Genomic DNA, 17,045 nt, shown 5'->3' with positions numbered 1-17,045 from the left:
TCCATACTCTGTATGCCCATATTCCCAAACTGCAGCCACCAAACACTGACACCTGGCTGACAACCCCTACTCTGACCTCATCATGAGCAAGCATTTCAGAGAAATCACGGATCTGACACCCTAGTTATACTGAAATTAACACTGCTCAGTTTTTACAATGTGCCTTCATGTGCCACCTAAATCATCACACACCATACTTTGGGACAAACAGTGACCTACACTAATGAGGCTAAACCATGATCAGGCAGGTCAAATTCAGAGTCTCCAGGGAGACTCAAATGGAAAGAAAGATCAGCAGGTGACGAAGGTAGCATTTCAAATCTATATAGAACGTGTATTATTTAATAACTATTACTGGAAAAACTGGGTGACCTAAATAAATAACAATGTAGCTTTAGTCTATACGTCAAAATAGATCCCTAGGGCTCCTGGGTGGTTCAGCTGGTTAAGCGCCCTCAGTTTTGACTCAGGTCATGATCTCATGGTTTGTGAGTTCAAGCCCCACATGCCTGCTTGGGATTCTCGCTCTCTCCCCCACTCTCTCAAAATAAATTAATAAACTTAAAAAAAAAAAAAACAGATCCCTAACGGATATAAGATTTACATATATATATATATATATATATATATATATATATATATATATATATATAAAGGGCTAGCTATAAAAATGTGAAGGTAATATGAGCACTAAAAAATCTCCATATGAAAGAAGACTTTCTCTAAGAAAGATGTATCACATCAACACTAAGTCTCGTTATGGTTTGTCATTTATTTAATAAATTTGAGTACATAAAAATTAGAACTTTCTACACGGAAAAATATAACACAGGTTAATAAAATAACAAAATAGGAACAACTATCTATAATAACGCAAAGCCAATTATTTGTAAAATCAGCAAAAGGTATATAAACAGTGCAGAGAGAAATAAAAATCTTCTAAACCTAAGAACTTCATTTCTACTCATTTTAGAAATATGCAATACAAAGCCAACGAAAGAGGATTTTTCCCTATCTGTTTGGCAAACAGACTCAGGGAGCTGCTGTGAGTTAGACAGCAGGCACTTTCATTCGCTGATAACCCACCTCAGCAATCGAGGTGCATCTACTAAAACCCCAAATGTGCACAGCCTTTGAGCTAGCACTTCTAGAAACGTGACCTATACGAATTAAAGGCACATTTACAAGGATATGCACTGCAATGTTGCTTAGTGAAAAACTGACCACAAACGGCCATTAAAATATAAGACAGATAAGTTGTGCAACATTCACTGCACACAGGATCATCCGGCTCTGGAAAAGAATGCGCTCAATCCGCCTGCGCTCTTCTGGAACGATCTCCAAGATGGGTTATCAGGCGGTAAGAGGAGTGCTGCAGCCTGTTTCCCATGCTCTAGCAGGTGTTTAAACGAGAGAGGAGCACGCCCCCGGACGATTCCACACGCAGAGAACAGTCTGACTGTCAGGACCGGTGACGGAGGCAGTGAGGGGTGGGTGAGAGGTGAGGTGGGGGGGACTCGGACCGCCTTCCTCTGCGTCGTTATTTTCTACTGCTTGAGTTATTACCCATGCCCATGGAATACGTTCTCACCTTTGTAACAAACCAGTGAAGCCACAAGACGACATAAATTTTCAAAACCAGCTCCACGTAAACAAGTCCACGCGAAGTAGCCGGGAGGAAAAGAACAAGGAAGCACCACCAAAAAGAACCCTCAGACCGTGACCGCTCCGATTTATTACACGCATACTGGATCTTAAATCCTACAGGCCTAGAAGAAGCGGGGAATTCCCAGGAGCAGTTCTATACCAGTTCACAAAACACACTCATCAAGTGTTTCTGGCATGACGAGTCGGCGCCCACGGTCCTTTCGACCCTCATCTTCCCTCCACAGCTGTGACACTGCACCTCTTCCCCAACATGTAAACGAGAGTGAACGAAGCAAACTTCCCTATTTGAGCCTTGAGCTTTAGACACATTGTCTTGTCTCCTCTGAAAACTGAATGTGGCCAAACTTCAAAAATGCCATTAACAAAGATGTTTTTCAATAGGACAAAAAACGTTTTTTGTTTTTGGCAAATACATTTAGTGGTAACAAAATGAAGTTAAAAAAATCAGTCATATATAGTTTAAATCAGATTTCATTAACTATCCGAATTTAAAAATTTATGGTCGAAAATCTGAGTGCAAGTCAAAGTACATTTATATAATGTAATTTCCATAAACCAAATGCTCAGACAGACCGCTAACCATTTATAAAAAGAACTTCAGCATGCTTATTAATATCTTGATTTTTAAAGCAATTATGAAGCTTCCTCTGTTTCACTATTTGGGTTATTTTCCGTTAGCAATTTACTGCATTTAACAGTGTAAACAGAATAATCAGTTTCACACCTGTTTTAAGTTGGTATTTTCCCACTCTCATGCAGTAACAGAAGAGCAGTTTTACACAACTCAAAAAATCGTCAAGTAAAACACTTCCTTTTGAGTTAATTAAAATGTTAAATGTTAGCAAAAGTATTATTTGTGAATAATGCACAACCTACAATTTGCAGGTTTTTCCTAAGAACCTCTATGAAAATGTAAGAGAAACTAACTTCAGGTGCAAGCAAAAAGTATTTAAAGGTGCATCAAATACAATCAGTGCTAAATATCATATTTATAAAACAAAATGTGCAAAATGATTCCTAATTCAAAAAGTATATAGAAAAAGACTGGAAGAACATTTACTCACATATTAATAGCGCATTATTTCTAAACAGAGGGGAGGGTTCCAAAGAAGTAATTTTTCTTTACTTATGGCAGTAATTTAAAATTTTCTGTAATAAACATTATTTTATAATCAGAAAAGAGCCCACTTTAAAGTATCCAAAGCAAAATGCAACAGTTTAAATCCCATTACGATAAACTTGGAAAGACTTACAGGATACAAAGCAGGTAGTGGAACGTGATGCACCTAGGAAACACAACGCCAGAGACCTACAGGTGCTGGTGTGGACTCATTATGACACAGCACTCAGGAGGGGCATCTGGGGGGCTCAGTCGGTTGGGCGTCCGACTTGGGCTCAGGTCATGTTCTCACGGTTCGTGGTTCGAGCCCCGCGTCGGGTTCTGTGCTGACAGCTCGGAGCCTGGAGCCTGCTTCCGATTCTGTGTCTCCCTCTCTCTGGCCCTCCCCCGTCTCACTCTCTCTCTCAAAAATAAATAAACATTAAAAAAAATTTTTTTTAATAAAAAATAAATTAATTAAAAAAAAAGATACGGCACTCAGGAGAACTGTAGTACGTTCTCTCCTTATCACTGAAAAGGTGATGGGGGATATGTTTATTTATGTTTACACTAGTTCCAAACAGACACTGAGGAAACTGGTAACAGTGGGGAAATCAGGAGTCTTTAGATGGATGGATCTGTCTTTAGATGGATCTCATTGTTTTTATAATTTTTTTCAATTAAAAAAAAATTTAACATTGCTTTAAAGGCCCCTGACTGGAAATGGAAACATTATTAGAGCAAGGTAATATTAAAAGTAATTCAGTCTGACTTTCTGATTAACAAGAATTATGACTTTGGTATTACAAGATGTGAAAAAGAGAAGCCCAGAAAAGATAAGCAATGAAACTGCAGTTGGTCACGGAGATAACATTTTTTCAGGTTCCCATCACGCTTTTCACAACTTCATGTTTTGTTTAAATTTTTTTTAATGTTTATTTATTTCTGAGACAGAAACTGAGCATGAGCGGGGGAGGGGCAGAGAGAGAGGGAGACACAGAATGCGAAGCAGGTTCCAGGCTCCGAGCTGCCGGCACAGAGCCCGACGCGGGGCTCGAACTCACAGACCGCGAGATCACGACCTGAGCCGAAGCCTGACGCTCAACCGACTGAGCCACCCAGGCGCCCCACACAACTTCATGTTTTGCAGTAAGGATGTGGCATGAATTGTGCTGCTCGCCCACACGCCAGGGTTTACTGATGCCCCTTAAAAACATTAGAGCATTAAAGCTTCATTAAATGGAAAATTAACTCAAAAGGAAGGAGGGTTTTACTGGAGCCACCTTCCCGGGGCCTGGGGGACGTGCTCCTGGCCCTTCCACGGGAAACTGCAGCGCAGCGACATGGCAGACACGGTGTGTGCAAGCCACACAAGCCCCAGCCGCGCGTCCTGGGCCACAGGCCGGCGGGCCGACGCCTGAGCCCTGCAGGTTTTGCCAAAGTTCTGGACTCTCTGGCTCTGACTTCTTCCCTGGAAGAACTTCCAAGGAATGCTAACACAGTTAAATTAAAAAGTCAAGAAGCGAGAGCACAGGGGCAAAGCACCCTGCCAGAGGACAAATACCGAGGACGGTGGCCTGCCTACCTGTAACGAGGGAAGAGGGAAACGGAAACACCCTGGAGAGAAAATGCCTGAGAGGCTGACCGCGGGCCAAAGAAGCAAAGGCAGCACTGAACCCAAGCAACCAGGGAATAGAAACTGTTTTCCAGAGAACAAAGTGTATCAAAAGCCTTTCCAATGTGCATACTTGGACCAAGCAATTCAACTTCTTTAATTTATCCTAAAAAATAATTACATTGTTGGCTCTAAAGATGTTCACGATAAAAACAAACAACCTAAATGTCCAAAAAGAAAGGATAAACGGGGGCGCCTGGGTGGCTCAGTCGGAGCCTGGAGCCTGGAGCCTGCTTCGGATTCTGTGCCTCCCTGTCTCTCTGCCCCTCCCCTGCTTGCGTTAGGTCTCTCTCTCGCTCTCTCAAAAATATACATTAAAAAAAATTTTTTTAAGAATAAACATAAATACTTCCAAGTCCACACAATGAGCATGTATTTTTTTAATTTTCAAATTGTTTTAAGTTTTTTTTTTGGGGGGAGACAGAGGGGGAACGAGTGGGGGAAGGGCAGAGAGAGAGAAGAGAGAGAGAATCCCAAGCACACTCCACACTGTCAGCTCAAGCCCGACACGGTGCTTGATCCCGCGAACAGTGAGCTCATGACCTGAGCCGAAATCAAGCGTCAGACGCCTAACCGACGGAGCCACCCAGGCGCCCCCATGTACGGTAATTTTTAAACATAAAACAAAATTTTAATTTTAGAAAAGAGATGGAACGACTTGACTCTCTGCTTTGGGATAACATCGAGTCTGAACACAAGGCAGAGAGGAATGGCTACAGCAAAACACAAAAGCCTCAAAATAAAGCCTCATTCCACAGGTCCGCGGTCCCCCACCAGTCCCTGCTTTTTCCCACTCTGCCTCCGCGCATTCCCTCATTAAAGCCACTGTCTGGGGGCGAGTGCGGCCACCCACACACGGACATCACGCTAGCCTTCCGCTCACTAGGTCCTGACGCGCGATCGCCTCTGCACGCCCCTTTCTCTGCCTCTTGTGTAAATGCTGGCAGCCGTGGGAGTTCTGTTCGGAGCCTTCTGAGCGAACCCTTTCTCCTGACGACTCCGTGCATCGCACAATTTCCACCACCTGCTGAAGGACTGAGGGAATCGGGGTCTCTACCCGAAGCTCCAGACGGGCGCTTCCTGAACACCCTCCACCACTCAAACCGAACAACTCCCCAGGAATTTAACGTCTTGGTTCGCGGCCTCACTCTCCACTCCCGTAATCCCAGACGAACGCCTGAAGTGCCCCCTCTCGTTGCAGAGCTCACCGATTCTACCTCGTCCACAGCTCTCGAAGGCCCCTCCACTCAGGCGCCCACCACGGTGCGTCAGGCCCGCATTACTCGTCTGCACAACTGCGGCTGCCTCCCTCTCCCACCTGGCCTCCCACCACCCGCACTGCCCCACACTCATCTCTCCAAAACCCGTTTGCCCACAGTCACTTTACTGCTTAAAATCCCTCACTGGCTCACCCACGTGCCTGGATATGCCTGAGTGTGACCCACAGAACCTTTATGATCTGGGCCCTGACCGCCTCTCACCGGCCTTCTCTCCAACACTGACTCCAGCCACGTTGAGCAATCTGTAGGTGATTAGCACTTCTCCGCGGCTGGCCACTTCTGTCCGTGCTGTCCCTCCTCCCCGATGGCAACGAGGTCCATATATACATAGTAGCAAGGATCCCAGTCCAGCATACGAAAGCCTAGGGCACCAACCTTATGCCATTTGCTTGGGGTTCTGGAAACAGGATACACACAGCACGAAAAGGAAAACAAGCTCCGTCCCTCCATTCTGGTATACCACCATCCAAAAGAGCTCCCAGATGGCCCAAAATTTACTGTGATACTCCCCTACTTCACTCACCTCTCTCCTATACCCTCATGTGACTGCCTCCTGCCCTACGGTTGTCATGGTGACAACCCACAGACACTCAGTCCAAAATTATCTACTCCCCCTGGCCCAACTGTGTGCCCCCCCTTCTCCAAGGGTGGCTGGATCAAAGAGGTAAATGATCTAAATAAGTAAATTCCCACGGCTGCAAATAAATGACACCTGCTTACGTTTCTAAGGCGCAGAGCTACAAAACTGTCTCTGAGTCAACTAAGTTTCACCAAAACATCTACTGAAAATTTATTTGGCTGATAATCTTTGCTTTTTAACTGCTTCATATTTGCATAATAGTTACATAGCCAGTAACTACTGACTCAATATAGTAGGAGAGAAGGAAAGCCATAATATTTAAATCCTAATAGGCTGTTAAGACAGAAAAATAGCACATGTAAGTCACGTGTTATTAGCATTTACAACTTAGCTGAAACCGATACCCCTTCTGCGGTGGCTTCAGCATATTTCCACAAGGTCTTTGAGGTTGCTTCCCTTTAAGAGGTGGAGCGTGACCCCCACCCCCACCCCCGACCTTGAGTGTGGACCGGATACACAAACAGAATCCGACAAAAATGTATGTGACTTTCAGGACTGCCTCGTACAGGCATGCCGCTCTCTCCCCGCACTCCCAGGTCACACGCCATGTCAGGAGGACAGTCAAGGAGTTCTAAGGAGATGTGCACGTAGCAGGGAACTGACACCTCCCACCAAGACCCAGCACTAACTTCCGTGCACGTGGACAAGCCAGCCCAGGAGTGGCTCCCCCAGCGCGTGGACAAGCCAGCCCCCCAGGCAAGGCTTTAGGCACCGCAGCCTCACAGAGATCCTGAGCCAGAACCACCCACCAACTGCTCTCAGATCCCCGTCCCACAAAACTGAGTGGACAGCAAGAACGTACTGCTCCAAGCCACCATTCTACAGGAACTGTAAGTACCACGTCCTTCTTTCACTGGAAATTAAGAAAGTGGTAAAGCAGGTATTGTGACATTTAAATTAATGTAATTTAAATGCACACTGAAGTCCTGTTTTGTAATCTGCTTATTTCCATTAACAATGAATCCTTTTAATAAATATAAGACATTAAAATATAAATATTAATAAGCACACATCATGTGCACTTTAAACGGCTGTCTAGTATTCCGTTACACTGTTGTATTACCATTTGCTTCACAAATTTCCTGCTAGACATTTATGTTGCTTCAAATTGTTCAATATTATGGGTGTCGCCGCAATCATCTCTTCCCCTGCGTCTTTCCTCTGCACCTGTCAGATTAGTTCCTTAGGATAAAGGTCTTAAAGCACAATAACTGGATGAGAAGGGATGTACCTTGTTAAGGCCTCTGATGTTCAACTGCCCCCTGCCCCCCCGCCCCCAGCCGGCAGGTTGAGACAACTTACAAGGCACCCACACCGCCAGCGGGCATTTCCATCTTTAACCCGGTTACCACGGGAGGTGCTGGACCGTATGGACACACGCCGACAGAAGTTCCTGCTCCTGCCTTTATGATGACAACCGGTGCGGGCACGCAGAGGCCGTGGCAGAACAGGAACGTGTGGAAGGCAGATACCCTGACGGTGGTATAAAATAATAGGCTGCCTAACTTCCAAGCTCCCAGCTGTCTGCATTCTATGAAAGTTCTAAGAATATAGGGAAAGTTACATTCGAAGAAAACTCCAGACTGCTTTTGCAATAAACTCTTTTGAGGCTCTTCTGCAGTCCTACGAGGCTTCCTGTAACGCGCATTACTTTCGTTAAGAGACCTAGTTGGCAATTAACGGCATAACCCACGAAAATCGGCCTAAGTGTGCAAAGGCAGGCAGGGACTAGCGAGGCAAGCTCATACCTGGGGAACAAAATTTCAGGAGGTGCTCGCGCTCAGGGCGGTGCCAGTGCAGGGCCAGCCACAGTGTGAGCTTGACAGTAAGGCCACCTTGAACCCTCCAGTGGTACTTGAGGGGCCCTGCTTGCCTCAGCCGAGGCCCTGAGTGCAAGTAGTACAAAGAGAATTAGACAAACAGTCTCAGCCCTTCTCTTCTGCTTGATTTCCCTAAGAACCAGATCGTGAATTCCCGACCTCTGCTACGGGGAACTACAGGTTTTTGGTCTTGCGTGTGAAGGCCACCAGTTAATTACACACAAGAGAAGAGACGCGGCACTGGCGGGTAAAACGGCAGCGTGATCCCAGCCTGACAGAAAATTAACACTTTTAAATCTGACCTTAGAACGCATTTTTACTTCACTCACTGCCAGATCTGTAAGAAAGTTTTAGTTTCTACTGCAACGTACACAGAGTAGGCATGACAACACATATACCCAGTGCCAGCTTTTTAAAACAAAATAGCATGGGATTTTTTTTTAAGTTAAAAGATTTTACATAAGATCTTCAATTGCAGAATAGAGGGCAGTTTTACAGAGCCAGCCAATCAGAGTTCTACAATCTTAAGCGCAGTCCAAACCCAGGCGCCTGGGTGGCTCAGTCGGTTGAATGGTTGACTTCGGCTCAGGTCACGATCTCACAGTTTCTGAGTTCGAGCCCCGCGCCCACTTCCGATCCTCTGTCCCCCTCTCGCTGCTCCTTCCCCGCTTGCACTGTCTCTCTCAAAATAAATAAACTTAAGAAGAAGAAAAAATTGTCTACACCTATCAAAGAGGAAAATTAAACTTGCAGTAGCTGGCTTTGGTAGGCCCTAGAGTATAATAACTCCTTCTATGAGCCCAGCATTACCCTAACGCCAAACCCAGAAAAAAAATCACAATATCAAAGATCACTATCTCTTACGAATATAGATGCAAAACTCCCCAACAAAGTACTGTCAAACACAATCCAACAAGGTATAAAAATAAATACAGAAGACAGCCGGTGGTGGTGATCCCAGGCTGGCAAGGCTGGTTCAGCATTCAGAAATCATTGAGGGTAATCCGCCACACCGACGGACTAAAGAAAAATCACATGACCACATCAGTAGATGCAGAAAAGCATTTGACAAACCCCAACACCCATTCATGATAAGAACGCAGTAAACGAGAAATAGAAGGGAACTTCCTCACCTTGATAAAAAACATCCACAAAGTATCTGCAGTTAACATCAAACTTAATGGCGACAAACTAGCAACTTTCCCAGTAAGATCAGGAACAAGGCTAGGGCATTCCCCTCCACACCACTGATTTACCATTCCTGAAAGTCGGAGCTAATGCAGAATGCAGTGAGAAAAGAAACGGAAATAACAGGTAGACAAATCAGGAAGAGAAAAAGAAAACTATTTGATCACAGATGACAGGATCATCCATGTAGAAAATTCCAACAAACTGATCAAAAACAAAACCAAAAACATCACTTCCGCTATGGAAAACAGTTTGGAGGTTCCTCAAAAAATTAAAAACAGAACAACCTGGGGCGCCTGGGTGGCTCAGCCAGTTGAGCATCTGCCTCCGGCTCAGATCATGATCTCGCGGTTCGTGGGCTGGAGCCCCGCGTCGGGCTCTGCGCCGACAGCTCGGAGCCTGGAGCCTGCTTTGGATTCTGTGTCTCCCTCTCTCTGCCCCTCCCCTGCTCATGCTCTGTCTCTCAATAATAAATAAACGTTAAAAAAGTGTTTTAAAAACAGAACGACCTCATGATCCAGCAGTCCTACTTCTGGGTAACAGCCAAAGGAAATAAAAACAGGATCTCAAAGAGCTATCCGCACCCTCATATTCACTGCAGCGTTTCTCCCCAGCAACCGAGAAATGGAAACGACCAAAACGTACATCAACAGGTGATGGACAAAAATGTGGCCACTGGATACGCGACAGGATGTTATTTGGCCACGAGAAAGATGAAGATCCTGCCATCTGTGACAACATGGGTGGACCCTGAGAACACTGTGCTCAGTGAAATAAGCCAAATACTGTATGAGCCCACTTATATGTGGAACGCAGACTCCTAAAAAAAAAAAAAAAAAGAAAAAAAAAAAAAAAGGCAAATGGGGGGCGCCTGGGTGGCTCAGTTGGCTAATCCTCCGACTTCGGCTCAGGTCATGATCTCGTGGTCTGTGAGTTCGAGCCCCGCGTCGGGCTCTGTGCTGACAGCTCAGAGCCTGGAGCCCGCTTTGGATTCTGTGTGTCCCTCTCTCTCTGTCCCACCCCTGCTCGTGCTCTGTCTCTCTCTGTCTCAAAAATAAATAAAAACGTTAAAAAAAATTAAAGAAAAAAAAGTCAAATGTCTGGAAACAGAGACTATGAAACTGGCTGCTGGGAGCTGAGCTAAGGGTTAATACAAATCAAAACTCAATTGCTTTCCTTTATACCAGCAATGAACGGCTGGAATTTGAAATTAAAAACAGTGCCATTATATTAGGTCCAGAAAAATGAATCACTTAGATCTAAATCTAACAAAACATATATAAGGTTTACACAAGGAAAACTCTCAAAGTCTGATGAATGAAATCAAAGAACTAAACCCTGGAGGTACTTACCCCATGTTGGATAGGAAGACTCAATATTGTCAAAATGTCAGGTTTTCCCAAACTGATCTACAGATTGCGCGATCCCAATGAAACCCCAGAATACCCCACACAATGCTGACGAAAAAGAACAAAGCAGCACTATCCAACTTCAAGACTTCCTATAATGCTACAGAAATCAAGACAGGGTGACGTAGGCAAAAACAAACACAACAAAACAAACCCCAAACAGATCAACAAAGAAAGGGCAGCTTTTCAACAAAACAGGCTGCAGCAACTGGTCATCCATGCAAAACAACAAATAAAAAGAAAAGCAGAAAACCAGACACTGGCCTTCTATCTTTCACAAAAATTTCCCCAAAATGGATCATAGACCCAAATGTAAAACACAAAAGTATAAAACTACTGGAAGCTAACGTTTTATAAAAGCCACGTGACCTTGTGTTTGGCAAACTTTTTAGACACGACGTCAGAAGCGTAATCCATGAAAGAAAGTATTGATAAAATTGGACTTCATTAGAATCACAAACTTCTGCTCTGCAAAAGACAGTTAAGAGAATGAGAAAAACAAGCCAGAAGAAACTGGGGGAAAATATATGCAAAAGACATATTTGAAAAAGAACTTGTATATTCGCAAAATATACACAAATACGTAAGAAATGTATACAAAGAACTCTTGAGACTCAACAATAAGAAGACAACTAACTGAAAAGTGGGCAAAAGGGAACGTATACAGATGGCAAATGAGCACGTGAAAAGGTGATCCACACCCCTTGTCATCAGGGAGCCGCAAAGGAAAATGACGAGGACATCACTGCCTCCTAGCAGAATGACTACAATGCGATCACTGGCAACCACCGAGGCTGGACAGAATGTGAGGCAACAGGACGGCTCACTGTTTGTTGGTGGGGAGGCAAAATGGTGCGGCCACTCGGCAGGACACTGGGCAGTTTCTTACAAAGTTAAACACTTTAGGGGCGCCTGGGTGGCTCAGTCGGCTGAGCGTCTGACTCTTGATTTCAGCTCAGGTCATGATCTCATGCTTGTGAGATGGAGCCCCACGTCAGGCTCCACCCTGACGGCACGGATGCTGCTTGGGATTCTGTCTCCCTCTGTCTGCCCCTCCCCTGCTCACATGTGACCCCCCCCCCCCAAAATAACTAAAAACTTAAAAAAAAAAAAAAAGATCTCGCCACTTTTTGACCTCCCGGTCACTCCCTGCATGCTGCGATCTGACTTCCGACCCTACCACCCTGGAGTATTGTCCCCCACGAAGCCACCCAGGTCTTCTGGTGGCTTGTTAGTATTGCCGCAGTGCCTCCCTGCAGCGCTTGGCACTGTGGTCACGCCTCCTCCCCACCACCCCCACCCCGCCCTCCACCAGGTGTGATTCTTTCCTAAGTATTCTCCTCACTTATTAGATGTTAACATACCCCGCAGGCCACACCCCATCCCAAACGCCAGGCCTCCTCCCTAGGGACTTCTTTCTGAGTCATCTACCTGCCGGTAACTACCAAATCTGCATGTCTGGCCCAGATTTCTCCCTCATTTCACACAGGTACAATCAACAGCCTGTTCCACATCTCCGTCTACGTCCATAGGAACCTAGACATTCCATTTAACAACCACTCCCCTCTTGGAGAATCCACACCCTACAACTCACACATCTATACTGCTCTATGTGGACCAGAGACCCCAACCTCATCCCAGACTCAGCTCATCAGGCGGAAAGCTGACCCAGACCAATCAGATCTCCTCTCCTGAGGAATGCAATTGAGATCCAACCGCCCCAGTTGGACACCCAAACTAGGAAATCATACACTGCTGAGATCATGTGCATGAAAAAGGGAGAAAGCCAGTGGGCAGGGAGGCAAGAATGAAGGAGACGGCACAGCTCGGGGAGAAAAACCGAGTAACCACCTGGGTCCTGATGACTTGGTATCTGGATTACGTCTGTCCTTACGTTCTTTGAAACAGCATCATATTCCTCCCATACATTTTTCCCCCTACTAAGCTATTTTCAATGGATTTCTACACTTGTGATTAAATGGCTCCTAAAATACTCTTTTATGCACTCCAAGAAAGGGAAAAAATACTGCGCTAACTAGGTCATGCCACCAAGATGTATCCTGACTTCAGAAATACTAAAAATCAGGAAACTGTGTGACTTAGAATCAGTGGAATCCAGTATACACTTACTCCATGTATCCCCTTCCACCCACCAGCCCTAATTCTATCCATCCTTCAAGACTAAGCCCCAACCAACTCTCCCTCTTCCTGGACCAGCCCCAACAGAATTCTTGAATGTAATAATAATATTACTTCAATAGTTACAGTAACAACAGTTATTTAGCTTCTTTGTTGTTGTTTATTTTTGAGAGAGAGAGGGAGAGAGACAGAGAGAGGAGTGCGAGTGGGGGAGGGGCAGGGAGGAGGAGACAGAATCGGAAGCAGGCTCCAGATTCTGAGCTGTCAGCATGGAGCCCGATGCGGGGCTTGAACCCACGAACCGCGAGATCATGACCTGAGCCAAAGTCGGACATCCAACCGACTGACCACCCAGGCGCCCTCAATAGTTATTTAACTTCTAACTAAGTCTTGTCTCTCCAACAAGATTATAAGGAGGGCATGGACTTTTCCTTATGATGTTTCATATGCTACACAGAGCCTTTACAAATAACCACTAAAATACTCATTTAATTTGGGGAAAAAAAGATGTATTTAAAAGGTGGCCATATTCAGTTTTCTACCCAGCCCAAGAAAGGAGAAACAGTTACGAATAATTTAATACATGAAGGAAAGACCATTATAACCTTTTGCTTTTTAAATGAGGGGAAAGAATTGTATCATAGCCAAAGAAAATTAAGGAAAATATGCATTTGTACCTGCTCAACAGAATTAGTTGCGAGGAAACAAAATTAAAGCTACAATGAAACTACATCGCCACCAGAATTGCCAAAATTAAAAGGACTAACGATAATGAATGTTGACAAGGAAGTAAGGCCACCGGCCCCCTCCACACACTGCAGGTGTGTGCACTAGAGCAAAGCCTAAGTGTGTGCAGAACCCAGCACACGAGTGTAAGTGCACACCTGACATTACACACACCCATAAGTACAGAATGCATCAACTATAGTGTGGAGGAACGCAGAGAAATGCGGACCCAAAGAAGCCAAATCCGGAAAACAGGAACAAACCGGATGTGACTCCACTCACACCAAGTTCAGCAGGCAAAACTCACCTACAGTAACAGAGATCAAACAGCAATTATCTTTGGGAGAAGGGATACTGACTGGAAGGGGGCAGGAGGGAGCCTACGGAATGCTGGGAATGTTATGCGATGGGGGTGGGGTGGTCACAAGGGTGCAGTGGACCGCAGACATCCTTCAAGCGGCACCTGCTGTTGACTCCCCACCCATCCCCCAGCCGCCATGTGTTAGCCACCGCCGGCTCCTAAAGGCCACCCTCAGGGTGACTGCCCTCAGCAGAGGGGCCGCAGTGCCACACTCCCACCCTCACGCCAAGAGCGGCCTGCAGCCAACGACCAACTGATACGGGAGGGTGACAGAATTCCAGGTCCCTTCACGCAAGAAGGGGGCAGCCCCGTGATGCCAGCCAAGCTCCTGAGTTCCCCGTGGGGCTGAGACAGGCTCCAAGGAAGAAGACCCTTTCCCCTGCCCTCTCCTTCTCCCGCCTCCGTTTCACCTGCAGCGAGGTCACCTCCTCAAGCTCTTCTAGGGACATGACCTAAGACACATACATTGGATGTCTAATCTGCACCCCAATCAAAAAGAAAACGGTTCTGCACAGCTAAAAAGCAGGATATGCAGCCTCCCCCGAGACCCTGACCGCTAGATGAGCGCTTTCCTCGGGCTGGAGCTGTGCTCATAGTTGAGAAGACGGGGTCGGGGCACTGGCAGGGCATGCGGGGGCACTCCTGTCTGTAAGAGAAATCAGGAGCCCCTGCGGAGAAGTGACATGGGTTGTGAGGTGGTGACCTGCCACCAGCTCGCTGTGCACGTACAACCGGCCATGTGCTCTCCACCTCGCCTGTACGCCAGATCTGGTCCGGAGGTGCTCCGAGGCCTCTTCTACCCTCCTCCATCTCACCTGTAATCTCCATGAATACCCAAGCCACGGAAGGTCACCCCTGCCCACCCTGCCACACGTACACAGTACCCAGCTCTAACACCTAGTCCTGCAGCCAGCTACCCTCAACCAATCACGGTCATGCACAACTCAAAGCCTGAAAATCATCAGCACACTTCTCTACCAACTCCTACTGGGTCCCCTTCCTCCATCCTAGGAAGCCATCATACACACCCCTAAAGCACAATTTTATTTACATGTTTTTGAAATCTTTTTTAAAGTTTATTTTTGAGAGAGAGAAAGAGAGCCAGCAGTGGGGGGGGGGGGGGGGGGGGGGGGCGGCAGGGGTGGAGGGAGAGGGAGGGAGACACACAATCCGAAGCAGCTCCAGGCTCAGAGCTGTCAGCACACAGCCCAACACGGGGCTCGAACTCACGAACCACGAGATCATGACCTGAGCCGAAGTCGGATGCTTAACCGACTGAGCCCCCGAGGTGCCCCTCCCAGAGCACAATTTTAAAGGGATGTTCCTACTTGGAGTATGCACTCAGGATTATGTGACAACTCAGCTATTTATTTAAGTGTAACATACAGAATATACTCAACAAACAAAAACAATATGCAAAGCATTTAAAAGACATTTTAGGGGCGTCTGGGTGGCCCCGTTGTCAAGCGTCCCACTCTTGCTTTCGGCTCAGGTCATGATCTCATGGTTGGGGAGATCAAGCCCCGTGCTGGGGTCTGTGCTGACAGCGCAGCTGCTTGGGGTTCTCTCTCTCTGACCCTCCCCCGCTCTCTCTCCCTCTCTCTCTCTCTCTCCCTCTCTCAAATAAACATTAAAAACTATTTTAAAATAAGTAAATAAAATAAAAAATAAAGTAAAAGACGTTTAAAAAATTCTTCAGTAAATAATCAACTAATTCGATTCACTTAAACTTTTCAAACATTTCAAGCACGGGGGCCAGATTTTTATTTTGAACCTTTAAAACCTAAGCAGGCAGAAAAGGGACCCATGAACCGGCACAGAGGAGAAATGGTGAGAAACAAGGGAATGAAACAGCGCTGGCATCTATCTGTTGGCAGTTCCGCTGAACCAATAGCCGCCGGTCATCAGAGAGGGCAGCAGGATAGCCGGAGCCCGCTCCCCCTCACTCTAAACAATTGTAAGAATAATGGTATGACCAACGGTCCCAGAGTGTCCCCGCACTCCTTCCAGAAAGCTGGTGACGAATAATCCACACAGCCTCGGATCCAAACACGTGGCCGGCGAGGAGTTGCGCCTGGATTTCAGAGGTTGTTGACATTAACAGACACATCCTGGCCACTTCCTACAACAGAAACCACCCCTTAGGTGGTGGATTCTGAAAGCAACCGCTACCAGAAGTCAAGGGTGAGAGTAGCGAGAGCTCATTTTAAACAGAAACATTATGTCCTTTGCCCGAGTTCTGTCACCACCGGGATTCAAAGGGCTGTCCGCCTTCAGCATCCTTGCAGTGTCTGGAACCTAAGGAGCGCAGATCACCGGCGATTCCCGTCTACAAAGCCCTTTTCCTCATCAGACCCGCTTTAGCGCATCAGAAGCAGGTGGCCGCGCAGCGGGCCGGCCCCGCGGCCCCCCGCCCGCCTCCGGGGGCCCGGATCCCCGACGCAGGCCGCCCGCCCGGAGGGCCCGAGACGCCGCAGACACACAGGCCGCTCTTACCTTCCTACTGGCGCCTCCGAGGGACACCTTGGGCCTCGTTTTGAAATCCCCTTCAAAACTAAACATCTTTACAGCTTATCCCATCTGGGAGGAGCCCCCGACCCTGAGAGCAGCGGGGCGGGCGGGGCGGGCTCCCGCGGGGGAGGGGCCTCTTACGGGGAGGGGTCTCCGAGGGGAGGGGTCTCCCGCGGGGAGGGGTCTCCTGAGAGGAGGGGTCGCCTGCGGGGAGGACTACGCCGCAGCGGGGAGCGACCCCGAGCCCGCCCAGGGGGCTCTGCCCGCCCGGCCTGCCCTCGGGTGGGGGAGGCGGCGACACTGGGGGGGCGGCTCCTCCTCACCTCCCCCCTCATCCACGCCTCCCCACTGCTCCGGCCGAGGCCGAGGGCGCCGGCAGGGCCGCAGACCCCGCACTTGCACCGGGAGCAGCCGCCGGGAGGAAAGATGGCCGCCGGCCGGGGCTGGCGTGCGCGGTCCCGCCTGCGCGCGCGCGCCCGACGCCGACGCCCTCCACCCCGCGGGCCGCCGGCGTGCGCGCGCCCGCTAT

General features: G+C 47.4%; 1 protein-coding gene across 2 annotated transcripts in view; it reads right to left on the bottom strand.

Annotated features, from left to right (window-relative positions):
• Positions 1 to 16,970, bottom strand: part of UBE3C (ubiquitin protein ligase E3C) — a 118,956-nt gene extending 101,986 nt beyond the window's left edge. The window contains exon 1 of one of the 2 annotated variants that reach the window (XM_053898740.1): positions 16,502 to 16,970. In XM_053898740.1, coding sequence (XP_053754715.1) covers positions 16,502 to 16,567 — 66 coding nt within the window. In that variant the 5' untranslated portion in view covers positions 16,568 to 16,970. The remainder of the gene's footprint in view (positions 1 to 16,501) is intronic. The other variant, XM_053898739.1, reaches the window with a different exon arrangement.
• Between the last annotated feature and the right edge of the window lie 75 nt (positions 16,971 to 17,045).

Source organism: Panthera pardus, unplaced genomic scaffold (assembly GCF_024362965.1).
Source record: "Panthera pardus isolate Hobbes unplaced genomic scaffold, ASM2436296v1 HiC_scaffold_9, whole genome shotgun sequence".
Classification (NCBI taxonomy): Eukaryota; Metazoa; Chordata; class Mammalia; order Carnivora; family Felidae; genus Panthera; species Panthera pardus.
This window is presented reverse-complemented; position numbering and strand designations above follow the sequence as displayed.